The 25,317-nt window shown below is 41.1% G+C and overlaps 4 protein-coding genes across 6 annotated transcripts; 3 read left to right on the forward strand and 1 right to left on the reverse strand.

Moving 5' to 3' along the window:
• The first annotated feature begins 716 nt into the window (after positions 1–716).
• Positions 717–6,703, forward strand: cfap99 (cilia and flagella associated protein 99). 2 transcript variants are annotated; one of them, XM_086183079.1, is made up of 15 exons: positions 717–1,202; positions 1,277–1,418; positions 1,498–1,592; positions 2,126–2,232; positions 2,324–2,498; positions 2,635–2,718; positions 2,893–2,961; positions 3,505–3,591; positions 3,685–3,773; positions 3,988–4,192; positions 4,683–4,824; positions 4,905–5,056; positions 5,133–5,338; positions 5,422–5,575; positions 5,738–6,703. In XM_086183079.1, exons 1-15 carry the CDS (start codon positions 1,089–1,091, stop codon positions 5,873–5,875), a joined length of 1,959 nt encoding a protein of 652 aa, XP_086039205.1. In that variant the 5' UTR covers positions 717–1,088; the 3' UTR covers positions 5,876–6,703. The 2 variants fall into 2 exon arrangements, with proteins under 2 accessions (XP_086039205.1, XP_086039206.1); XM_086183080.1 differs by lacking the exons at positions 1,277–1,418; positions 1,498–1,592.
• Positions 6,704–6,756: 53 nt separating this feature from the next.
• Positions 6,757–11,670, forward strand: LOC147246591 (uncharacterized). 2 transcript variants are annotated; one of them, XM_086183081.1, is made up of 9 exons: positions 6,757–6,965; positions 8,108–8,281; positions 8,424–8,562; positions 8,670–8,758; positions 8,973–9,036; positions 9,804–9,892; positions 9,966–10,078; positions 10,159–10,315; positions 10,970–11,670. In XM_086183081.1, the coding sequence occupies exons 1-9, from the start codon at positions 6,908–6,910 to the stop codon at positions 11,125–11,127; spliced, it is 1,041 nt and encodes a 346-aa protein (XP_086039207.1). In that variant the 5' UTR covers positions 6,757–6,907; the 3' UTR covers positions 11,128–11,670. The 2 variants fall into 2 exon arrangements, with proteins under 2 accessions (XP_086039207.1, XP_086039208.1); XM_086183082.1 differs by lacking the exon at positions 6,757–6,965 and adding an exon at positions 7,549–7,772.
• Positions 11,671–13,021: 1,351 nt separating this feature from the next.
• mrpl35 (mitochondrial ribosomal protein L35) lies at positions 13,022–14,863 on the forward strand. The gene is made up of 4 exons (XM_086182182.1): positions 13,022–13,153; positions 13,376–13,541; positions 14,356–14,500; positions 14,588–14,863. Exons 1-4 carry the CDS (start codon positions 13,027–13,029, stop codon positions 14,774–14,776), a joined length of 627 nt encoding a protein of 208 aa, XP_086038308.1. The 5' UTR covers positions 13,022–13,026; the 3' UTR covers positions 14,777–14,863.
• On the reverse strand, positions 14,629–25,171 carry reep1 (receptor accessory protein 1). The gene is made up of 8 exons (XM_086182183.1): positions 22,816–25,171; positions 21,349–21,421; positions 20,945–21,021; positions 20,709–20,829; positions 20,215–20,328; positions 19,823–19,992; positions 18,188–18,455; positions 14,629–16,962 (listed from the first exon to the last, which is right to left on the reverse strand). The coding sequence occupies exons 1-8, from the start codon at positions 23,082–23,084 to the stop codon at positions 16,891–16,893; spliced, it is 1,164 nt and encodes a 387-aa protein (XP_086038309.1). The 5' UTR covers positions 23,085–25,171; the 3' UTR covers positions 14,629–16,890.
• Between the last annotated feature and the right edge of the window lie 146 nt (positions 25,172–25,317).

Raw genomic sequence — 25,317 nt, forward strand, 5'->3', positions numbered from 1 at the left:
TCCCACTTTCCCAGGAAATGATGCATTCAAGTGCTGCTCCCACATACCGTGCTCCCAAAGACTTGGCTCGGAAATAGGAGCAAGACAGGAAATGGTCCAATAATATCAAAGTGATAGTTATTTTGGACGATAAATTGTTGTAGAAAACCATAAATGTAATCCCTTCCATTGAAAAATTCATGTAGGTTTTCATTTTTTTTTTTTTTACTCTATCATATATAAAACTTGAATAGCTTTTTTTACAGTCTGGTGTCGAGGATTTATATCTTGTGCGAGAATTTTTCTTTATATTTTATCAAATTACCAACTTGATGTTTTACTGCAATTTTGTGACAACAGAAACCGATGACTTTGTTTATATGGCTCACATAAATCAGATTATGTTAATCAGATTAAGGCAGAAAATCAGTTGATGCATTGTGAGAGTACTCGAAAACCCCGGTTTGCATGTGATGTTGTCAGTAATCAGCTTTTCACCAGTAAAACCCTCAAAATCGTGACGTGAAGTGAGTTTCTTTTCCCAGTTATAGTTCAGGGTAAATATACACATTTTTACATATTCATCACGCAAGTATGATAGCATTTTTGATTGTTCCATGCTGGTACTTTTGGTGTCTATGTACGTAATTTCCAATAGCACTGGGAGGCAGCGCAAGGATTACACATACGTCACAGTTTGCTACGTCATAATTTTTGTTATTGCAGCCAACAAAGGATCGGACAAGCTGTTAATCTTTAATCTATCCCATGTATTAAAAACGTGAATGAGCATATATGATGAAAACATTTGCTTCCAAGCACAAAAGAATACAAAAAAAAATTCGATGATAAAACTTTAAATGTGACTAATCTGGGATACATTTCTGTTTACACCACTGTCGCTTAGCAACGAATTACCAAAGCACCGACTAGAGATCAAAACAATCCGTTCAGTGACTTTTTAAACCAAAAATCTATAGGCTAACTCTCTAAATCGATGTGATATTTAGCAAAAATACATTTTCAAACGATCCAAGTGTCTGTTATCCTTAAAAAATAAAATTGTGGGTCGTTTGTCTTTATCGCCTGCAGCTTCCTGCAGGTACAGAATGGCACCCAGCTATGGATCGCTTGTTAAGGAGGCCATTGTGCTGCTCGATGAGTTCACCGCTGGCACACAGTGTCTGGATGACTTCTTGGAGGATATTTCGAAGGACCTGCTGGTACGTAGATTCAGCTCAGTGTCCGGGTGTTAATACCAAGTACACTCAAGAGTACACACATTTAATTGTTGCAGATGGAAACTGCGCACAGGAACTTCATACTCGATGTAGTTTCTGGATGTATTGAGCACAAAAAGTTACTGGACGTAGTGATCAATTCATTCTGTGGTCTGAATTGGAAATGGTTGTCCAAAAATGATCGCAGTCACTTTGTCGGTAAGTTACCTTAAACAGAACAATGTAATTTAAGTTTGAATGACACGATGAATTCATTTATTTATAACACTGTTCACAGTTATCTGCTACCTCACCACATTTGCCCTTGACGACATTGGGCTTCAGGTTTTTGGCAACGTTGTCAGATCACTGGATGTCAAGAAAATCCACACAGTGAGAAAATCCCTTTCTGACCTATTTCTGACCTGTTATTGTATGGAGGATGGTAAAAACAAAAGATAAATTAAATAAAATCAAATGAAATAGAATGAAACAACAAAAGAAATAAGTTCGTACACGGTTCCTATAAAATATTAAAATAAATGCAGGCAATAATTAATTGATCAAAAGTGACATTTTATATATATATATATATGTATATATATTAATAACATTTTCTTTTCTGCATTTTCTTTTAACATTTATGTTTCTTTAAGCATTTTTTTTTTAAAGGTGAGTGGGTCGGCATTCAAAGCAAATTAAAACAGAAATAACAAAATGTCACATCTATGGATTAATTAAGGCCTACATTTATTTTCAGTATTATTGTTGGTGCATCAAATTGAATGTTGATTATGTCATTGGATTATTTATTTTATATTCGTGTGGTTTTGATCCTCCAAATAGTTTCACTGGAAATAATAAGTAATAAATCATTCTTTTTTACAGTTCACTTAAGAGTTCATGTGCCCTGTGTTTGGTTGCAGTTCCTGAGTTTCTTCTTTACAAACCTCACCACATGGATACAAGAAGAGTGGAATAGCATTTATGATGCTGCCTTTGTGCAGGAGCACTTGATTGGCCCTCTGCTAAGGTGAAAAATCAGTCCATGTGATGATTCTCCTGCGATTGTTACTTGTTTTTAAGGTAGAAAAATGCTGGAAAATATCATTATTGTCCTTTAGATGGCGCCCTCAGATCGATATGCTCATGGACGAGCTTGCTGTCAAATCAGATCAGAGTCAGCTCAAGAAAGCTTCGATCAAAACCACCAAGCCTCAGGAGTTTGCGCTAACCAAACCAAAACCACAAGCTCTGCCTATGCCTGAACTCATCCCTCAGCAGGAAAAACATAAACCAGTCAGCCCAATTCATTTCCTTCAGACATTTCCATGATTATATGTGTATTCTGTGACAGAACCAGCAGATTTACAGAGGATTTAGACCAGCCACGTGTCGTGGATGAACCTCTCATAAGACTCTGGTGTTTTTTTAGGCACCAAAAAGCACCCACAGGGCTCCTAAAGAGATGCAGAGGAGGATTGAGGAGATTAAACTGAGGAACCGTCAAAAAACTGAGGTACAATATTGTATCACCGTTTGGCAAAGTATAGCAGTAAATAAAAAGCTGGCATATCTAATAGTTGAAAAAAAACTGAACCTTGACACACTGGGAAATCCGTGTTTATACCCACGTTAATGTATCTATCCTTATTAATACATTTATTTACATTCAATCTGTTCAACGCTACAGGAGCTGCTGTATGAGGCAAACAGGAAACAGTTCAGATGTGCGAATCCACAAAAGTCTGAACACACAAAGGTAGGGACTAATCTCTGTGCTGCATGCAGACTTTCAAAAGAATGTAACGGAATCACATTTTCTCAAATTTTTCATGTCCCGGACATTCAAATTTACTCCTTTTGTCGACAGACTGACACAAAATCTGATCCAGCATCACTGATCTGACCCTAAACAACATTTGATAGTGTTTTTTCCTTTTAACTGATTTGATAATCATTTTTATCAAGAACATGGGTAAAATAGCAGGAGTAAGCTAGTGAAACGTTACCTGAAAATAAAATAATAATTAAAAAAAAAGACCAGGAAATAAACAATGATCATAAAATGGTCGTGGTTTAAAGGTCAGATCAGATTTCTTGAAGCTGAACACAATGCTCAGTCGCACTTCACAAGCATTTCATTTGAATTAAATGAAACAATCCTCACTTTGCTGAGGACACCCTGAAAGAGTGTTGAACTCCTGGCCAACACATTTCATTATGTTCTCTTATTTTCTTGAGTTTAATTCGAAAGAAATCACTTCGATTTGTAATTTCTGTCAAATCATCATTTGTAATGTAGAACGTGATGTCCCAGATACGGGAAGACCTGGATTCAAAGCTCAAGTTCAGTTCCTTTCATTCCTCTGGATCTCCTTCCGGTAGTAAGGTGAGATCCATTTATTCTATCTGCCAGTTATTTTAAGCTTTGCTATGATATAAACCTGCCACATAATAACACAATGTTCATGCTCCTGTTAAGAGTAACAGCTGGCCCATCAAGCTCAACAGTGCAGCCATCCTCAGGCAGGGGGCGCTATACGACCGTCAGGTGCAGGAGGAGCTGCAGAGGTATAGCTGGCCTTTACCTGTCACAACTTCACCTGTTTTAGGAGACAAAAATGAAGAAAATTACTTCCACTTCTCTGAGGCACTTCAAAAATCGACACGCTGGTTATTTGGATACTTGTTGTGATGTGTTTGCATGTGTGATGCCTGCTATGCGTGACCATAGTGTCTGGTTTTGTTGTCCTGATCTCAGTGAGTTCTCTGTTTGTTAACGCAGAATGGAGCGCCTTGTGGAGGGGGCACGCGAACCTTCGTCGTTTCTACAGTGGCAGAAAGAGACTCGTAAGAAGGACCTTCAGGAGAAGTTGGCACAGATAAAGCGAAGGCGACTGGAGGGTCGCATCAGCTATGAGGAGGCGGCGATGGCCCGCGCACGAATTATGGAACGTAACCAGAAGACTGCTCAGCTCAAGAAAGAAGAAGTGGGTAAAGAACAAGTGATGAAAGAGGGAGCATTTACACAAGATTACACAGTACTTTGAGTGTAAAGACACAAAAACATGATTGTTCTCTTAAGTCTGAGATGGTGAGCCTCCCCTCAGACAAAGCTTGGAGTGAGACACAACCCCCCCCCCCCCCCCCCCCAACCCTTCCTCACATTACTTGTTGAATTCCTGGACGCCTCCATGGGATCACTGTTATACTTCACAGTCAACACTTATTTAGTTTTTGACTCTTTAAAAACTGTTAAATTGTACCAAAACTACCGTATATCTTCACCATGTACATCATGAACCAAATCCCATTCAGGCAGTTCTTGGTGATGTTCTTTGATAACTGATATTTTTTCACCTGCATTCACTGTCCGGAGCCCCCCCTCTGGTCTGATCTATCATCATTAACAATCACTTTAAAGCAAAAAAAAAAAAATTTGAAAAGAGTGTATTTTTTTTTAATGGTTTATTCTCCTAGACAGCTCAGCTGATGCAGAAATATGCTGAGAAAAGGTTGCAGGAGGAAAAAGAACTGAGGGACTTGGTGCAGCAAGTGTCAGAAGGCCACAAGAACTCAAAAACAGCAAAGGAGAAGCTGCAGAAATTCAAGCAAAATATCGGTAAGCTGCCTCACTTGGCTTTGAGTGTGACGTAATTATTGTTAAGTCGGGATGCCGTTCTAATTGATTTGACGTCGCAGTGAAAGAAGTCTCGGAGCAGAGTCGGGAACTCCTCTCTAAAGCACTGGAGGAAGCACAAGCAGACCTCAGCAGAAAGTTTGAAATAATCCGTGAAATTCACGCCGTTGAATCTCTCCCTCCCATAAGAGTCAAAACGTTTGATGACACAGAGGTGAGTAAAAGTGAAGGGTCGTCTGGGGTTAAACGCGATTTCATGTGTGATAATGTACCTTTTTGTCTCACGGCAGACTGCCGGCCACACGCTGCTGGGGGAGATGTCCCTGGCCGAGCTGAGGGAGCGCCTGTCCCTTCTGAGGGAAGCACGACAAAGAGAGCTGCAGGAGAAACGGGAGCTCATCATGGAGGAGAAGCAGAACAAGAAGCAGCTGCTGTTGGAGCAGCTGGACACCATCAGCCTCCAACAGAGAATGCTGGCACAGACGGGAGCCATCAGGTCAGAAGAAATGTTGAGAGTCTGAACGGGCAGGAGAGGAAAAGTAGACCCACAAATACATAAACTCATGGTGTGTGATGCAGGAAAGAAGAGAGGAAAGCCGAGCCAGCGGTGAGTCCGGATGAGACAGTTCTGGCTCTGCAGAGGAAACTTGAAGAGAAACAGCAGGAGCGTCAAAGACTGAAGCAAACTGAAAGCAACAAGGCCAAAGTGTGCGAGCTGACGGCAGCACAGACAGTAAGAAACACACAGACACGCAACAAAGTGAGAATGAAATCCGTAACAAAGACGACCAGTGTCCACAGCCTTGTAATCCCTCATATTGTTACTGCTGAGCTTTTCACGGGAGTAGCAATAAATAACATTCCTCACTTCTTGTTGTATTTCTTGCTTTGTTAGGACAGATTGACGGAGGAGAGCTGGAAGGATTTGGAGCTGAGATTAGAGCGGCACATCCAGAACAACCCTCCTTCTGCCACGTCTCACCCTCAGGATATAAATATGTCCAAAATACTGCGGAGGCCCATGAAAATTTAATTTTAGATATTATTATTTGCATTCTCTGCCAAAATACGTATGAGATATTCGTGACTTGTTAAATTTGTCATTGAGGCAATGGTGTCAGTTTTGATTTTTTTTTTTTTTTTGGTGTAACCTTCAAAGATCTGTCCCTCTTAAGAAGTTGTCTTAAGAGCGCCTCGAGGGGATTTCGTCAAATTTCCCTCAAATTTCCTCTGGGGACTCAGTGTTGAACTGAATCATTCTCTGATGGCCGAAGTCACTGTGACAGGCACAAGTATCACTGTTTTTTGTTATCTTTGTTGTTTTTTTTTATAGTTTGTAGAGTGTGAAGAGACAACAGAGCTCAGCATGTTCATTTGGTGTTTGACTTAAATAGAAATTATTATCACTTCTTTCCAAAATAAATTCTGCCCCACTGTAAGTATGTTTGTTTAGAAAAGGAGAACTGGAACTTTTGACTCACGAGGGCATTTCCTTGCCCCAGAACAGTCATGGCTCTGTATTTACGTATTTTGGTTACTGTACAAATATTACTCCCTGTTGTTAGTCAGAGTACCATGGTGAGGAACTCGCAGCTTAAAGGCCTATTTGGAAATTTAAAAAAAAAACCAAGATGAAATAGAACAAGCACATAAATGTCAGCAGAATTATAAATATATAGCAATAATAAGATTATTACTGTGATAATATTAACCACAACTATAATAAAAAAGACTTATTCAATCAGTATTCCTTTTGGAAATAAATACTGTTTTCGAGTTGTTAATCTTTCTGATGAGGCTGTAGAGTCCCCCTGCTGGATGCCCCGTGTAACAGCAGCAGCTCCGCCTGGTTTCAGCCCATTCTGCTCGGTTTTTTTCACCGCTAAAGTAAAATCACATGATGCGTATTTTGTCATATGACACTGATGAGGAGACTGATCCCACCGCCAGCGAACCTCAATGACGTCTTTTGTAAAAACAAAGGCAAGTTAGCCACTTGTCAGGGATTAAGACGCTGAAGCTCAACGTCTGGCTGACAGTTGTCGATCATATCTGGAGGAGGAGGATGGAGAGACGGGGGTCTCCGGGGGCCCTGGAGGCGCTGGCTGCGCTCTGCTTCTTAGGTGAGCTCAAGTCTCAGCGTGTTGGATGTTCATTTACACGAGAGGTGTAGTAGATAAGAAGAGCACCACGCTCGTAATCGAGTGCTGCGGGTTTAAGAATAACCCAAAGAATGTGAATGGACGCTGAATTTGCGCGTTCTGGAGCAAACTGAGTGCATTTTGCTGAAGTTGTGAAGAAAGAAAAGAAAAGAGAAAGAAAAAGTTTAACTGCTTTAGATACTTAACTGTGGTGAAAATCATGTGGAAAAGCTTTTTTACCCCTCAGTTTTATTTGCAAGCAGATGATGATGATGATGATGATGATGATGGAAACCCAAAACTGGAAAGTGTTTCAGCTCTGCATGATAGTTTTAATTCCATTTACATCTCGCTGTGGCTACACACACACACACACACCCCTCTGTCAGTATGGAATATGACCTAATCCACTTTATTTTTGAGGATTCGGGATTACTAATTGTGACAAAGTTGGAGGGAGAAATGTTGTCAACCCAGCTGAGGCAGAGGACTCACATGACCAGCTCTCTGAAAAATTGCATTTCTTGAGGAAGATGGCTTCTACTCAAGAAGGCACATGGTTAACGTGATTACCGGCACAATGTGGGCTCTGTTTTGCTGATGTGCTCACACCTGGTTGCTCTACTTCCTGAGTGGTTCTATGTTGAATGGCATTCTTTAGATAATCATGATGACGTGGCTACCGGAGAGCTCGTTTCTCTCAGTCCGGGTGTGAGGACGGAGGGGTTTGATGTGGCCTCGAGTTTTGTAATAATGATAACGGATGGATTTCCTGCTGTAGAGGCTTTGGTGAGATGTATTGTCATGTATTGATTGCCATTTGCAAGCAGATTTGTCTGTGAAGCTTTGAGGAAAAACAGCTGAACATGTAAGAGTGATCATCTAAAGGAAACGTGAAGAAATAAATCAGGATTAAAACAAAGTGGGTCTGAGGGCCCTGGGAAGTTGTAGATTGGCTTTTGTGCTTCTGCTATTTTATTAAAAGTCAAACAGAAAGACGATGTACTCTTACAACTACAAAGAACTTGCATCATCTTTTCAACTGGTCACCTGCTGGTAAAATCAATAATTCACTTGCGTTAAGATTGTGTTCCTTCACAAAAATCCACGTTTTTCTCCTCCAGGTACGGTGGTGAGCCAGACCACACTCACTCCTGCTGTAATGAACACCACCTTCATAGAGAACGCGACTGCTCTGACTTTAACTCCCGTGATTCTCAGCAGCACCACCCCGGGCTGCTTTGCTTTTAACACTTCTGCTTGTGAGCCCTGTGCACCGGGATCGTACTACGACAGCAGTGAGTCCGTGACATTTAAAGTTTATTCTCCTTTGTGCAATGGTTGTCTTGATGTTTTAAAATCAGCCTTGGTTATTAGATACCTGCAGAAAAGAAAATTCCTAAAGCGGAGGTAAACAAATGGTGCCCTGTGTGTCCGCAGCCACCTTGCAGTGTGCATGCTGTTCTGACCCTGGGCTTTGTCTTGCTCCTGAGGCCTGTCTGCCCTGTACAAGCGGCTTCTATCAACCGCTGGCTGGACAGCAAGAGTGTCTACCCTGTGACCGGGGCTTCTATACAAAGTAACCATGCAGATAGTGCTTCCATACTTTTATCAAAATTTAAAAAAACTAATAAAGCTTCCCTTCCAACTCATCAGTGCATTTCTTTTGTAATTTCACACTTTCAGTTTTACAGGAAGTCCGTTGTGTCACCCTTGTCCTCCTGGATCCTTCAACAATAACACTGGTGGACAGAGTTGTGCAAGTTGTTTTCCAGGTGTGTAAACATATATTCAGAACTCGAGTTATGATTGCACAGTTTGCAGTGAGACTTAAAAATGTACATTGCCTCTGTGTCTAGTAGCTGTATGAATATCTCCTGAGCCTACCTGACGTTTTATAGCGAACCAGCTGTTTGACTCATCACTTAAATACCTATCTAAACACTGTAATGACCTGAAACTAAGTTACGTTGTGTGTTCTTCTGTCAGGGTTCTTTTCGTCACAGCACAGTTCCACCTCGTGCACACCGTGTGGGCTCGGAAGTTTTTGCAAGTGAGTTTCAGTGTCATCAGGTTTCTGTCAGTAACCAGACTGAAAATTTCGTAACCATTTAAGGGTTTTGGAAAAATCAAGAAACCAGATCCAATATCACATGCTTCAATCTCATGCTTCCGTTTGTGAGGATGAATACACACACACACACACACACACACACACACACACACACACACACACAAGTCACTGCTTTGATTAATCAGCAGTCGGCATGGCAACAAGTGGCATGTATGCTCTAACTCAGAGGATATTATTAAGTAGAAGAGGAGTTGGAAGAACCTTGTATGTCCCAGTGGGATTCTGGTATGAATCATGATAAATTCCCAGCACGTTCCTTGTCTGCCTTGCTCTCCTTCCGGTAGAAAGTGTCTGGAAGAGCTCCACATAAAGGAATCCTACAAGATGAAAGAGACGGAGGGGAGAAAGGGCCGGCAGTTAAACTGAGTTAACTGAGCCTACAAATAAAGCGCCAACACAAAGAGAGTCTGTATGTCTGTCAAAGACCTTTTGGGCCCTGGCGCACATACAGCTGCTATATGTTTCGTTGCTTGACATCCCATGAAGACAACACAGTGTTATTTTGATGTTTGTTACATCAGGTTTACGTCCTGGAATGACTGGGTGGCGCTATTGGGATCTGTTCATGGGATCCTGCCACAGCAAGCAACAATGCACCCAGACTCATAGTATTTAGCCTTTACTTGACTGGTATCTATCAATGTTTTTTTGGGGGGGGATTTAAAACAAGTCTTTCCCTTTGGCAGCTCCACTGGTTGTTCCCAGTGCCAGACGTGTCCTGGAGGATCCGAGGCTCTTGAGACTGCTGCTAAGGAGTGCTCACCATGTCGGCCAGGTAATTAGCGTGTGTAGCACGGAATAGAAATGGTGAAGCTTAAGTATTTGTCTGGATATGTGATTTTGGACAGGTATGCACAAGGCTCCCCGTCAGACTATGTGTCAGATCTGTGGCAGCGGCTTCTTCCAGGTTCGCTGGGGCCAGGAAAGCTGTGACGTCTGCCCAGAGAACCACTACTGCCCTGTGAGTCACTCCACATCTTCTGATGTCAAGTTGACAAAAATGATGGATACATGTCCTGATTGGTGATGTCACTTTCTCAGAGTCCAGATGTGAACCCCATCCAGTGTCCCAGTGATGCTTTCTGTCCGGAGGGCAGCTCCTCTCCTGGATATTGCATGGAGACATTCTTCCGTAAAGCGGGGGACACTTGTGAACTGGCTCCGGTCACTATTGCTTTATTAGTTATTGGAGGAGGCGGTACGTTGTACTTTTTAAGATAAAGAAAAAATCCACATAAATATCCTGCATGCTATTCAGAGCGTCTGTAGTCATGCATCTCGACTCTTGTTCTTTGTGGACAGATTCTACATATAAATGCAGATGGGTTCAGATATCGAAGGACGTTACCCACTGATTGCCTTTCAAGCCGCAATGTCACACTTTTCTATAAACTGATTATGTGTAAAACTATTTCCAAGTGAATATTAATGCATACTATTTGACATAGTTATGGCTCATAGTGCCCTTCTGATAGCATCAGATATGCCTGTTTTTATTTAATTCACGAGCAAAGAGGAGACCTACAACATTAATATATTTCCTAAAATAATCTAATAGCTCCATGACGTCCATTGTAAAAAGGAAAAGAAAAGTTTTCAGAGAGCTAAATGGATCTCGCTCAAAATCTAGGGGATCTTGTCAGTGTTTTGTAAAACATGTTGATTTGCCAACCTGCCCAGAAACCAGCAAGAATGTAAAATGGATTGAGGGAATTTCGGCTCCCTAAAAACAGAACAGCCTGTTTGACTTTTGCTCTGAGACGACATCATGCGCCTACAGAACATGATAAAATCTAACAAGAATCATGCTCCTGGTTCAGTCTCTAATAACATGATCCCCTCTCCTTTGCAGTGGCTTTACTCTCCGTAATTTTAATGGTACTACGTCGGCTGAGAGACACTGACAGAGAATTGACCGTGTCACGAGCTCCATTATTACGCAAAGAGAGACCTCAAGGCCGCTTCTACGGGATTCCCTGTGATGCAGAACCTGTGTATGCTGGCTGGTGACCCAGAGAACCCAGGCTAAGCTTTTCCAATGGCTTGGAGGAACAAAAACAACTGATGACAAAAACAGGACTAAAGGAGGACTGGTGGTACTATCCTGGAACACCATGATTTGGTAAATGGCACAATGAGAGTAATGTTACAGTACAGCTTTTTGTGGTACGTAGGAAACATTTGTTGTAGCTTGGACACTCTACAATTGATACACGCTTTCCTCTTGTAAACTAGGTTATAGGATTATGAGAGATATGCAGGACTGGTGAAAACAAGATGCATGCCTCAACTTAGCGGGAGCATCACTGGCTCCTATGAAAAGCACTTTTTAAATACTGAAATAATTGATTTACTTTGCACTCGTGTTTGTCAGGGTGCATCGATCAACTAGTTCCTCAGTTACTGAGAGGTGCCTCGCGTTTTTTAATTCACTCTTTATTTCATCTGTAGATTCGTTGTTTGTTTAATGTTCTTTTTGTGCTTTTTTTTTTTAAAAGGTTATATTTGTATGTTTGTATGTAAAGGAAAATAAATAAGACTGAATAAATGCAATCCTTATTTTGCAGTAATTTAGCTCATACCATTTTACAGATTGAAATTAAATTGATATATTTGTTACACTATTTATACTATTTTTGTCTGAATAGTCCTCTGATAGTATGTCAAAAAAATACAACAATAAATAAATAAAGTAAAATGAATTCTGGTTTGCCGTGGGATACTGGGGCAGAACGGAGAGGTTTCACGGTACACAGATTTGATTTCCACAGCTGGTATTTTGACATGTAGCAGCAGAGAAAGTACAAGTGTAAATGGTCAAATGAATCATGACCGTTTTACAACACCACAGATCCAAAGTCCTTATATGTTTCACGATTGCTTGGTTTGCTAAGACATTCTCTTCTCAGTGACTACAGGAAGGTTCATCAGTCTGAAGAGAAAGTAGGTCCCACAGCCTTGAAAAATTCTTCTCACATTACATGTAAACATCTGTCAGGAGACTGCAACAAATGGCAGATAAATCTATTTACAGAGCATAAGAGCTATGAAGCACAGCGGCATGGACGTAGCTTGAGGCTACATTCAAATCTGGAGTACTCGACGGAATTTATGGTGGATGAAGTGTACAAGTTTTGAGATTTGTATTTTTTCTTTATTCAGTATTTTATCTTAGTTTATTTTAGAGGAAAAAAGACACTTTGCAGTCACAAGCTGTAACTTGCTAAATTGCCATAAGTAATTTAATTTGCAGCCACATGATATAACGTGTTCTCTTGAATGAATTAATTTGTGGTCACAGATACAAAAAAAAAAACGCGAGCAGTAGTGGACAGATATTGATAAGAAATACTTTAAATGTTACTGCATCGTACTTTCATATATCCTTAATGGACTACTTTGCGGTGTTTTCTATCACATTTGCCTAAAACTAAGAGAATTCCAGTTGCCAAAAAAAAAGAACAAAACATAGAACAAAATTAAGCTGATACGTTGCCATGTTACCACTGACTTATTTTAACTAAAATTTCAATCATAATCTCAAATGACATTTTATGTCCCAAGTACTTTTAATTTTGTGCCTACAATATATATTAATTATTGGTCAAACTTTACAACTTGGATTCCGCCAGTTTAAGTATAATAAAGAAAATTCTTCTGTTGTGTTATAAATTTATGGATTACTGTTATTGTGTTTATTGTTATCCTTAAACATGAAGCCTATGTCATAAACCTTAGCCAAAGGCTAGCCAAAGGCTGCATGTTATTTTTAATTTGCAGCCTATATGTTTGAAATGAGCTTGTAAATTCTTTCTGAAATGTGGTCAAGTGGGCCTCCACGAACAGTCCTTCGTGAAACTACGTAGGTCACACTTGATTTTAAGGACACGTCTTTAAACACGTCCAGCTATGGTCGCTAGGTGGCGACATTACACGCTGGCTTATCACAAAAGGACATTTGTCCCAACAGCACCCCGTTGTGACGTCAACCTGTCGAAAAAAAACATGGCGGCGGTCCTGGTTAGAAGGGTAACAGGTCTGTAACTACAATTTTACATTCATACATTTTCCACGTGTATCACTTAATTTCTTAAACATTAGAACTGCAATACTTTAATATCCTGGGATGCCGGAGCAGATAATATTAGCTTAGGTTTGAGCAAACACTTTAAACTTGCTACTTAGCTCTGTAGCTAGCTAGTTAGCGTCAATGTGTTTTATCCTTCATGTGGTTTCCTGTTGTCCTTACGTGTGACAGGGCTGCTGAGGCCTCTGTCGCACTCTGTGTACACCAGGACACCGAAGAACTCTCCGCTCTCTAGCTTCCTCCAGACTCACCGTCTCAACAGCTCTGCTGCCCCCGCTATCGAAACTCCTCTTTGGACGACAGTGTGTCAAACACCCCAGTGCGGCATCCTGCAACGGTAAAAAGCTAAAGGGGCGTTACAATCGGTGCAGTCGACACCTTTGTCATTTATTATATCATTATAACTTATTTATTTACCTATCCACTATTCAGAGAATTTCTTCACCAATGACTTTTATCTGGTAATTTCTATCTTCTTCAAATTGGTTTCTTTTAAGAGTTAGGTCAGATTTAATTAAGGAATACAAGTATATATTTTAATGAGAATTTCTTCCAGCTCTGCTCTATGATGATTATAATAGCCATAGTCACATATTACGAAATTTAAAAAAAAACACCTGGCATTTGGATTATTGGTGGGAAACTAAAACAATTTGACTTGTTCAGTCCTGGCCTTTTTCAGTCTTGGGCTGAGGGTATCAACCTTGTTTTCAGGGTGTACGTTACCATGTGGAAGAGACTTGCAGAACACCTTAAAACACTGTATGCAACAGATACATACATACACACATACATACAGGTATTGCATTGGTACTTTTAAAATCGTTACACCATCAAGAGCAAACAGCAAGTAAGAAGACACTGCTGAGCCTTTCTTTCTAACTCCCCCTATGCTAGTAGCTCTCCTTCCTGTTCTGTATGGCTGATGCAAGATGTTGTCCAATACATAGAGTATTATTTCAGAGTATCCCTAGAAACGGCCTAAGGTTCGGGTTTAGATGATATTTCATGTGTGCTTGAAATGAAGTTCATGATTTGATTGAGTTTGAGAATAATGCAGCTCCTTACTCTGGATCGTCATCTCACCTCCTTGAAGGAAATATTCTGTATTCATGTCTTTCCTGACTCTCTACTTGCTTGTGTTTCTGCAGAGTTTCTGCTCTTCTTCCCTCTGTATCTCAGCAACCCCGCAGAAGTCTGACATACTACAGTGTGAAGAAAGGGAAGAGGAAGTCTGTGAAATCTGTGACCCAAAGATTTATGAGGTTGCACTGCGGCCTTTGGATCAGACGCAAGGTCCTTTAGCTGTGCTAACATCACAACGCTTTAATTCCCTAAAAATTAGCATCACTAATCTGACTTCATGTTATTTCCTGTTGACAGGCTGGATACAAGAAGAAACTGTGGAAGAAATCAAATCCCAGGAAAAAGCGTCTGAGGGAGCATGTAATATGTAACAAAACCCAGAGCAAACTCTTTAATAAAATGACTACGTCATTTTGGAGAAGGAGGAACTGGTACTTGAACGATCCATACCTGAAGTACCAAGACCGTGTCAACCTCAAGTTTTAAATGTACAATTCATGTCCCTGCGTCTTATTTTCCGATTGCAATGTAACAATTAAATCTACACAATAAAGGCATAAATATTGAATCACACACACGTATGCTTCATATTTAATGGCGCTAAAGTGATTTAACCAACAGAAACACAACAAATAGAAGCATCATGTTGTCACATAACTACTTTTAGTATTTCATTCATTTAATTTGACATTCTGGCCTGCCAGAAAAAAAAAAAACACCTTTTAGGGCAACTCAGTAAAGTGGTGTTTCTTCATCAATAAAGTGGAAGTAAATAAGCCATGTTTCTCATCTGTATATAGTGTGATGAAATATTTGCTGTTCACCAACAAAGCATCTGAAGACATAAGAGCCTCACACAATAAACTCACTTAATCCAATTTTCATACAAATTAATCATAATATCATGCAGTGATGAGTGTATTGACCTATGCACAAGTTTACAAATATGCTACTTAGCAACAGTTTTACTTTGCATGAGTTTTTTCTATAGAAGGAAATCACCTCCGACACTAACACTGATACTTACGCTGCGACACATACTCAGATTTTCCTGTTCATTGTTTTTTTTTTCATCTCATATCCATTAAAAGGATATCTCGTGCATAACGAGTGTATCTACATCAGAGTGAATGACATGTAAACAGAACAGTTGTACCTGAGAAGCTTTTGTCTCAAAACTCCAACATAAACGACGTTAATACTAAATCTACTGATTTAAGTCTGACTTTGATCATCAGTGATACTTTGTGTGAAATGTTGCCAGGCTCAGTAAATTAAGTTCAGATGAAAACAAACATACAAGCACAAGTACACTGTCTCACCAGCCGATAATTAAATTTCATGTGAGTTTGTAAACCTGCAAACCAATAAAGTCACTCATGAATCCCCCCTACCCAAAGAAGGAAAAAGCAGAAGCAAGAAGAAGGTAAGATTTGCTCAGTTAACATAAGAAATATTAACACAGTGATTTTGAAACATGAAAAAGGTTTACATACTTAAATTATATCCTGTTTGTGCTACATTTGAGAGTGACACATTCCTAATTGGCCTTAAAACTGCCAAAGAAATGAGGAAAAAGTGCTGAGAAACGTAACAGTAGATTGTCAACATAATCGGCTCCACTGAGAAAACCTCTTGTGGCAGTGACGTCTTCGTCTGCGTGTGTGTAAAGTGTCATCACTTTAGTCATTCTTTTCCTACCACGGAAGAAATAAACAATAATTACTGATCATAATCATATTCATAGTCTGTAGGATAATGACATATGTTCTTAACATAGTGCAAAAATGATTACCTCCACCGAGGAGGTGAGGTTTTTAGGTGGCGTTGAGTAGCAAAATTATGAGGCTCACCAAATTTGGCGAGGGAAGTTACACAGGCTGAGGAAAAGCTCGTTAAACTTCAGGGTTGATCCATCTGACGTAGCGAAAAACATCATTTATTTAAATTCGGAGTGGCTGATTTCACTCTATGAGTGCCCTTGAGTTTTTTTAAGGAGAGCATAGTTTTTATCAGCCTATGCTGAGACATGTTCCTTCCGTCTCCTTCGTTAAGGCTTTAATAGAGAGGTAATGGAATTTCTCTACTGCTCCTGTCTTCTCATTATATTTCATGTTTTTGGGGGGTAATCGATGGCTCCTAGGTGCAGACGTATTTCTCGAGAACAGCCAGGTTCTATCCTTGGCTTGTAACGCATTCTCGATTATGTCACTCTCAATGCCGGCTGCAGTGTTCAGCAATGGTACATTCTGTTAAATAAACAGTAGACTAGTAAGTGGGAAGACACACATGCGATTGCCTCCCCGAACCTGATTCATAAAAACGATCAAATCAGAGAGATGAAACACACTGTACATAAATAATAACTAAAATGACCTATCAACATGGAGCCCATTCACTCATGTGTCCTATAGCAGTGTCACAAACCTCATTTGGTAAATCATGAGCCACAAGCTATAAACTATATATAGAGGGATCATCATAGGTCACTTTGGTAACACCGTATTCCAAAGCAATGCTGCTTCAGTCATGTCGCTTTTGGCCGTTCAGAGTTTTTACATCTTGCAGCAAAGGCAGCTGGAGTCGTCTTGAGGACAGTTTCACATGGCTTCATTGTTCGAAGAAAGAGCACTCCTGGATCTTGTGAGAGGCCTTAAGACTCTAAGAGGAGGCTGACAGATGGGGACAAAAACAAAGATGGAGATTAGGTGAACAGTAGGCTAAATGAGTTTCGCTTTATTTAAAAGAGAAGGCCGAATGAATTGTCAACAAATCTGTTCCAGTACGTTCCTACCCTGTCTGAATCCCACGCTCATCTCTGCCCTCTGATGATGAAGCCTCTGGTCTAAAACAGCGGTAAAATGGAAGTACTTCATTTGAGGGACTATATCCAGGTGTGGATTAATACACATTTGGTAGTCTGGTGAACATTTTTAGAGTCACGGTGTCATAACAACAGGCTCATGTTTTTGGCTTGTCCGTTTGTCCCATTCTCATTAATGAAGGCACTCCTGAGAGGAAACTGAAAGATTTTGGTGGTCAAAGGTCAAGCTCACCTCAGGATAACGAGGTATCTGTCCCAGTGTCATGAACGTGATATCACAGGAGCGTCTTGAGAGACTTCCTTTAAATTTGGCACAAGCGTCCACTGGGATTTCAGGAGGGATCGAAAAGGTTTTGGTGGTCGAAGGTCGAGGTCACTCTCATAGGCACACTTAACTCAAGTCAAGTATTTCCAGTTCAATCTAGGATGGACTCAACCTCCAAGGGCCGAGTTCACAGTAGGAACTTTGGCTCGTTGATTTGATTTTGGCAGATTTTGGACAATGATGGAGCTCTGTGTAAGAGGAATGAGTTACACCAGGCATCAACTAAACAGACCAGATCGTCTTTTGAATGGATTTGTTGACACTGATAAAGATGTTACCAGACCTTTCTCTTTTAAATAATCCTGCTTCGTTTAGATTGGCATCACCAAACAAACATAATGTTGAATTTTATTTATTTATTTATTTTTTAGTAAAACCCAGTTAATTCCAGGGATTGATTCAAATCATTAATATGAACATGACAAACGAAGTTAGAGTTATTATCAGGGGTGTCATAAATACACTGGCACCATGTCATTACATCATTTGTGTTTGGCCTTTAGCATGCCACATTTACAAATGAGTGAACCACTTCAATCGCACATTCATTTGCACTGAACTATAATTTCACGAAGACAAATGCATGATTCAACTCCAGCAGTGCAGAAAACGAATCAACAGCCAGACGGACGGACCGAACCGTGATGATTTGTTTAGCGACACAGCGAATCAGTGAGTAAACCCTCAATCTCAAGGGGCGGTTAGAGTCAGGCAGCAGCTGAGCAGCCGTGTTGACCAGGCGGTATACCTCAGGAGCCTTCCTTTTACTCAGCCTGAGCTGTGGTGAGTCCAACGCTACCTGCCCCCCTTTTTCTGCCACCTCGGGCTGCTCCTGAGCTGGAGGAGTGGGGGGAGGTGTAGAGGGTGGGGAAGGCTGAGGTGTCAGTGACAGAGTGGGAGCTGAGGACTCCGAATCGGACTCAGAGGGCGTAATGGTCTTCGTTGGCGACTCCTTGGGGTCCCACTGGTTTGACCCCAACACCTCAAACTCATTCATGTCAGAATCTGTGCCATGGGAAATGTTTGGTGCACCACATAGCAGAGGCAGGGAAGAAAGTTATGATAAATGGGAATCAATTTGTTGCAGCACAAACAAGCCTGAACACATTCAGATTCCTCTTTTCAGTATCTGCAGAATTAAATTCATTCAGGCTGTTTCCACGTCATGTGACAGCAGGAATCTTAAAAATGCTTTTGAAAACACTGGAGTTTAAAAAGATTCATCCTATATTTTCCTTATTGACAATAAATCCAATGAAGACTGTACAGACTTCCCCTGTTGACCAAACATACAATGGTTCTTTCCCAAATATCAAACTAAACCCTAAGATCCTCTTCAAAGTCATTTAATAAGAGCTCAAGGGAAGAAGAAACAGGAGCAGAATTGGGGGCAGACATTCACGTGGGACAGAACCTGGCAAGAGTAATATTGAAAAGGTAGTTAAGGTGGGAGAAAAATGGTTCACCCCACAGTTGTGCACACGTTCACGAGGATATGCAAAGGCTCCAAGTGCAAGTTTTATTAGAGATACTTTGTCCTGCTGTCATGAATACAGCAAAATCTTAGCTGAACATAGTCCGCAAAACATACTTCTGTTTGCTAAAAGCAGCAGTATCTTGTTATTTTAGGAGCTATATATACAGTATATATAAAACCTATTTAAATATCTATTTATTTTATTTACAGATTCAGAACAGTAGGAACCACAAATTAAAACATTGAGAGGTGGACAAAACCATGGGATTTTGTTTTTTAATTTTAAGAAAATATTGGAAGTTAAGAGAAATGAAACTTTTGTTAAGAGTTATAACTTGACAGCAGCTATTAAGACCGTATCAACTGATATCAACACATTATTCCTTGTATTTTTCAACAAAAAAAAAGTTCAAATAATTCTGTTCTAATTTCATCTACAAAGGAATTACTATTACTCGAATAAAAATATGGCAGCTCCATGCAGATGAAAACAAATAACAACTGTTTCCACATGATGTTGAACCAGGAACAAGTCCCCCCAGCTACATGTGAGCCTTATCACAGGACGGCCGCTTCTCCTGGCGGCCCTGTGGGGCCCGACTGGCTCCACACAGGAAGGCAGGGCTGAGGTTAGGGGGGCCTCTCAGGAAAACAGAGGTACCAAACAATAAATGTGGGCTTAAACAAGCTCTGGCAGGAAGAGAGAAATCTACATGATAAGCTGCTTCACACAAAGCTGCTTTATTAACAAGATTGCACCATTAAAGCTAATGTGCTCTGGGACCAGCCAGTATAGTAAACATTTTTGTTCCACAATGAATGGTTTTAATACATCCTCTTTAATCTCAAGTCTCCCTCTAAAAGTGGCTCTTAACGTCGGTGAGAGGCAATAGTGTCTACTCACCCTTGTAGCTCTCCGACTTGCTGCGCATCATAGTCCGGGTCCGGTGTTGTGATGCTGCTGCTGCTGCTGCTGCTGTTGGCTGCGTGGACCCAGCGTTGACCGGGTCTGACTGGTAGGAGGACAGATCTTGCATGCTGAAACTCCTAAGTCTGTCTGACAAAACTCCTTGGCCCTGAGACAAGAAACACCAGGGATTCACGGATGAGAATACGCTTTTATTTCTTCAGAATACAAGGAGAAAAAAACAATACAATACACGTTACATCCGACAACCAGACTTTTAACATCTATTCAATGGGCCTGCTTCATTATGTGAATGGCTTGATACCCGGACTTAGACTCACCCTATACCCCATCGGGTCAGTACAAAACAAATGTCCAGAGTCTGCAGTACCTTTGTTGCAGCCATGACTGCAGCTGTGGCTGCAACATTCAGTCCTTTTCTTCCATAATGCACCAGCGTGTCATAGCTTTTGTCCTTAGCTTGGCAGATATAGTCGTCGATATCCTGGAACAAAAGCAAAACACATGATCATCGCATCTCTCGCTGTCACTGTGTATGGCGATACTAGTATAACTCGACTGAGACTTTCGATTCTTTGACTACGGTGCCAAGCAAAACTCATTTATCCATTTCCTGACTTGCACATGCAGGAATGAAGAAATGAAGAAGCGGCAGGGTATTCCTCCCTTCCTGCCGAGCACAAACAATTCTTCAACAGATAAACAGGAGCAGCACAGAGCCACGTTTGTCCTTGTGGAGGAACTCTAACGCTGTTCGTTAAAAAAAAAAAAAAACTGAATTAAAAGGCTGGACATTTTCACCTCGGCCTGTCCTTGAACACCACCAGAGGAAATAACGCAAGACAGCAGAGGAAGGAATCTCACCTTCTCTTTTGAGGAAAGAGTGGGATGAACAAACTTCCTGTAGAGCACACTGGAACCTTTGGTGTACGGGGACAGTAACCACACCACGAAGGCTATCTTCAGTTCATAGTAGAAAGGAAGCCTGAAATGCCAATAACAGATGGTGCTCCTGGGCCATGATGATATTTTTCTTTTTTTTTTAAGGTTTACAAAATGATGCATGCTAACACACCAACTTAGCAAGAAAGGTGACTTACCAACAAAGAAACATATCTGTAAACACTTCCACAGTGGTAAATAGGGCAAATATTATCCAGTACATCATCCATTTTACCTGAAATTCAATAGAACCGTGTTTACAAACCTATTTAATTCAGTGTACATTCAGAAACATCGTTACTGTCCCAGCATGCACAGACTTACAAAGACTCTAATCATTTTCTAATAAAAAGGAGAACAATAGTGCAAAGATGACAGTTAAAACATGATAACGGCAGTATAAATAGGAATTAATCAAACTGGAGGTAGGTGGACTACCAAGTACAAAATTACAGGCTCGAATATGGAATTGGAAATAACAGAATTAGACTAACACACAAAGGCATGTGACATTATTTGCTTAAAATAATTTTATTAAAAAAAATCAAGTAGGAATACTCACGTATTCTCTCACATCTTTTGACTTCACAGCTTTATAGGAGGAGTAGGCAGGATATAGTGTACCAAACACAAGTCTGGAAGAAAAAAATGTTCCAGTGTATCAACTTCAGTGTCAGACAGATACTTCAGATCAAGTCCAGCTGTTTATAATCTTGGATAATATCATAGAGCAATTTACATTGCGTTTCCCTTGGAAAATAAGCTTGTCTGCTTGAGTGAGGTCATGTAAAAGCAGCTTAAAAAAGAACTGCTTGAGTTTTTCATTTTGATATTAAAGTGGACTTCTATTTACATTCTATTTTTGTCAGCTAATCTTCTGAGCTGCAGCTTCCACCATGCAGCAGCGTTAAAGCGAAGACAAGTTGTCAAATGGGATTAAAGCAAATCAGAATACATAAATCAAGAAAGAAAGAACAGTGCGTAAAGTCAAACTTGTGCCATTTGTTTACCCAGGTGCCAAAATCTAAGGCATGAGACAAGATTAGCTCGTTCTTCTTCTACGTTTCTATTCGTGTGTGACACCTGCGGCCTGTGTGTGTGCGCTAGAGTGTCCGGACAGTCGAAGAGGCGACAGCTGTGAGTGCGACCTGATCAAATTACTGAGCCACATCATGTTGCAGCGCCCCGGACTGAGAGGGACACAGTTTAGAGAGACACACAACAGGAATACCCTGATAAACCTTCCTGTTGGACCCCAAACCATCCACATAAGCAGGTTTTAGTAGGCCAGGGAAACGGCACTCCCATCTCTGTAACAGGATCTTATAATCTAAATTTAATTGCTTCACTATTTGGGCCTGATGTTGATGTGCAATGGCGCTGATTCATGCTTGCTGCAGGTAAAAATACCCCCCCCCCTCCCCCCTCTACTAATAAATGCGAGCTTATTATTTTACTGAACATATTTTCTCACGGCAACCTGAGAAGGATGACCCATCCCTTTTGTTTTCTTCAATGTGGGACATCAGCCCACTCCAAGACCGCTCCTCTAATTCAGCCACCTCGTCACCCACTGACATTTCGCTTCCTGGCTGTGAAAGACGCATCTGAATGTGCAGAATTCACCCACAATATGGTATCATACAGTATGATTCAGAGCATCACGTCACCTCTTTTGTCGGGAACAATAATGATAAAAAAGCCAAATGATGAACACAACGAGTGCCAGCCTGCTAAAACACCAACACAGACACAGGCCTGGCTCAACAGACCTGCTGCCAAAATGGAAAATAAATCGTCCAAAGGAATTCGGGCTGTTTATCAGTCACAAATTACCAGACCGACCCGAGTCCTCCTAGAACACACTGTCTCATTAAATATTAGTCAAATCTCTCATAAAAGGGGCTCATAAAACGCTTCGATCCTGCACCTCCGGCGACCCTCAACCCGCCACAACACCAACCGCCATGTATCATTATGATTTCCGTCTGTCCCCGATTACATGAAATTGAATTTAAAAATGACTTACACCACAAGTCTAGAGATGATCCAGGAGACCATTGCGCTGGAAAAGGCGACAGGACGCGCTGTGTGCGGGGAGGAGTTTCCTCCAGATGACAGCAGGCGCGTCGAGGCGGCAGCAGCGTCAGTCTGGACGCGCTCAGGCGGCGGCGTGATATAGGACAGACGGTGTCCGTTATCCATAGATGGCAGTGTTGACCTGCACGTCGGCTGGTGAAGCTCAGGCTTCCTGGCTAAAAGCACGTTAATATGTGATACAGTAACTTCCCAGAGCATGAGGGGATATCTTCCTGGTTTGTAAAGCAGAGGCCTGATCAGGTGAAAGGTGAGCCTCCCAGTGACCACATTATATAAAAATAATAATCCTAGAGAGGCACGGATGAAAAGGGATTACACATTACCACCTCAAGGACATACACTGCAGAAACTTTTTTGAAGATGCTCCGCAGTTAGACTTTACCTGACCTTCATATTCGCAGCACCTGTTTTTCCTGACAGCGACCACACCTCAGTCCAGCCTCTGTTCTACATACTGGAGCCACAGAACAGGAGCAAGGATTTGTTACAGTCTAACAAAAGCTGCAGTGGGAGGATGGAACAGACAGAAATCTAATCCTTTTGTCCACTTTTAAGCTAAAAGAACTTCCTTTGATCAGAGTGAGACCTAAGCACAAAAAAACAGACCTTACAAAATATTACCCATTCTAACCTCATTTTATGGTACAACTAAATATTGACAAAGTACTTGACATACTAGTGATAGTCCCTGCAACTGAGAGATGATGAGTACACTGTAAGAGTCCAACAGATATTTAATCTCGATAAATCAGATTAACAGGTCTCTCCTCTGCTTCTAAAATTGTAGAGTGAACTAAATCTACTCTAAGTTATTGCTGTTAAGAAATTTAAGGGAGTATCAGAGCTGAGGAAGATGGCCCTAAAGGTACAACTTGCACTTTGTGCGCCAAACCCGTAGGGGGCAGCAAATTACCTCACAGTTCTTACATTTGTAGGTCAAATTCAATCACTTAAACACTTTCAAGGTACATTTTAAAGCTTTTGCAGCACCTTGCAACTGTGTTCTACGAATAAAGTTTCTCATTCTTTTGAATCAAATCAAAGTATTGTGCTTTTATGGGGTCCTTCAACATATCTTGAGGTCTGCCCCTCCCCACCCATTTATTAATACACAAGAGGTCAAAAATGACAGTTTTTTACAAACTCTATGCAATAAAACATTTGAAACCGACAAATTCCACACCACTTGTGTAATAAATTAAAACCTAACCCCCCCAAAAAATAATGGCACAGATTAATAAGTAAAACCTGAAACACGGTGCTGAGCTGCATCCTAAATCAATAAAGTTCATTGCAACTTTCAGATGTAGACCACTTCTGTGAGACATACACTGTTGACCTGCTATCTCCCCCAAAACAACCACAACCCAGCCCAATAAAAAACAAAAATCATTGTGGATGGCTTTCTACCAAAAAAACAGTTTTAAAATGTCACTAACCCACAGATTTCCTATGGAAAAATACATTTTCAAGGACTTTACTCAAATTAAAAGCACTCAGAAAACTCCAGGCAAAAAAATTCAAGTGTTTAAGAAATTCCAACACCAGTAGGAACCCTGTTACCTAAAAGAGGGGATGTCCACCAAAAATGTGAACTTCCCCTGCATGAGCTGAGAGGGAAACTCATCATTTATTTTCAGTTCGTACACTCACCTTTGGTTACAGTAATGAGACTGCGGATACAAGAAGTAGCCCGAATGATTTTCCTTCACACAGTAGCAGCCCAGTGAGGAGATCCATCCATCCATTTTCTACCGCTTATCCTGTTAAGGGTCGTGGATGGCACGCTGGAGCCTATCCCAGCAGCCTTCGGGTGAGGCAGGGTTCACCCTGGACGGGTCACCAGTCCAGGGTGCAGGGCCAACACATAGAGACCATCCAACCATTCACACTCACAGTCAGAGTATCAATCAGCCTCGTCCCCTCTTGATGTCTTTGGACTGTGGGAGGAAGCCGAAGTACAGAACATGCAGACTCCACACAGAAAGACTCCATGCCCCAGACGGGGCTCGAACCCAGAACCTTCTTGCTGTGAGGCGACAGTGCTAACCACTACACCACCGTGCAGCCCCAATGAGGAGATCCATTCAGAAACTGTTACCTGTGTGCTGTAACTGTGGTCAGGCAAGTACCGGCTCAGCCTCCTGGTACAGCCACGGCACTCATGACTTACTGTCGCCCAGTGAGAGATTTGAGATCAGCTGTGATCTAAGGAGAGCTTCAAATTGCTGCTTGGGGAAGGAACTTGTATTACAAGACAAGACAGGGCAGAATTAGCTTGTGCACACGCTTACAGATCGACCCTTTGAACTCCCTGGTGAACTTCCATAAACACATGGACAATGACGTTTGATGCCTTACCCATTGGAACTTTGCGCACAAAAACAGGTATAATACATTCCTAATATTATCAGCTGTCTCCTTAATTCTT

The sequence above is a fragment of the Aulostomus chinensis genome, chromosome 17 (assembly GCF_037954235.1).
Source record: "Aulostomus chinensis isolate RoL2024-O1b breed Wild chromosome 17, RoL_Achi_v1.0, whole genome shotgun sequence".
In the NCBI taxonomy this organism is placed as follows: Eukaryota; Metazoa; Chordata; class Actinopteri; order Syngnathiformes; family Aulostomidae; genus Aulostomus; species Aulostomus chinensis.

What these genes read in the sequence shown, in the direction of transcription:
- mrpl35 (XM_086182182.1), top strand. Translation starts at nt 13,027, where the DNA reads ATGGTCGCTAGGTGGCGACATTACACGCTGGCTTATCACAAAAGGACA. An exon ending in CAGTGCGGCATCCTGCAACG is followed by an intron (nt 13,542 to 14,355) that starts GTAAAAAGCTAA and finishes GTGTTTCTGCAG; the next exon opens with AGTTTCTGCTCTTCTTCCCT. An exon ending in GCCTTTGGATCAGACGCAAG is followed by an intron (nt 14,501 to 14,587) that starts GTCCTTTAGCTG and finishes TCCTGTTGACAG; the next exon opens with GCTGGATACAAGAAGAAACT.
- LOC147246591 (XM_086183081.1), top strand. Translation starts at nt 6,908, where the DNA reads ATGGAGAGACGGGGGTCTCCGGGGGCCCTGGAGGCGCTGGCTGCGCTC. An exon ending in GACCGGGGCTTCTATACAAA is followed by an intron (nt 8,563 to 8,669) that starts GTAACCATGCAG and finishes TCACACTTTCAG; the next exon opens with TTTTACAGGAAGTCCGTTGT. An exon ending in ATTAGTTATTGGAGGAGGCG is followed by an intron (nt 10,316 to 10,969) that starts GTACGTTGTACT and finishes TCTCCTTTGCAG; the next exon opens with TGGCTTTACTCTCCGTAATT.
- reep1 (XM_086182183.1), bottom strand. Translation starts at nt 23,084, where the DNA reads ATGCTCTGGGAAGTTACTGTATCACATATTAACGTGCTTTTAGCCAGG. An exon ending in ATCATCTCTAGACTTGTGGT is followed by an intron (nt 21,422 to 22,815) that starts GTAAGTCATTTT and finishes TTTTTCTTCCAG; the next exon opens with ACTTGTGTTTGGTACACTAT. An exon ending in ACAGATATGTTTCTTTGTTG is followed by an intron (nt 20,830 to 20,944) that starts GTAAGTCACCTT and finishes TTGGCATTTCAG; the next exon opens with GCTTCCTTTCTACTATGAAC.
- cfap99 (XM_086183079.1), top strand. Translation starts at nt 1,089, where the DNA reads ATGGCACCCAGCTATGGATCGCTTGTTAAGGAGGCCATTGTGCTGCTC. An exon ending in GATCTCCTTCCGGTAGTAAG is followed by an intron (nt 3,592 to 3,684) that starts GTGAGATCCATT and finishes GCTCCTGTTAAG; the next exon opens with AGTAACAGCTGGCCCATCAA. An exon ending in GTGCAGGAGGAGCTGCAGAG is followed by an intron (nt 3,774 to 3,987) that starts GTATAGCTGGCC and finishes TTGTTAACGCAG; the next exon opens with AATGGAGCGCCTTGTGGAGG.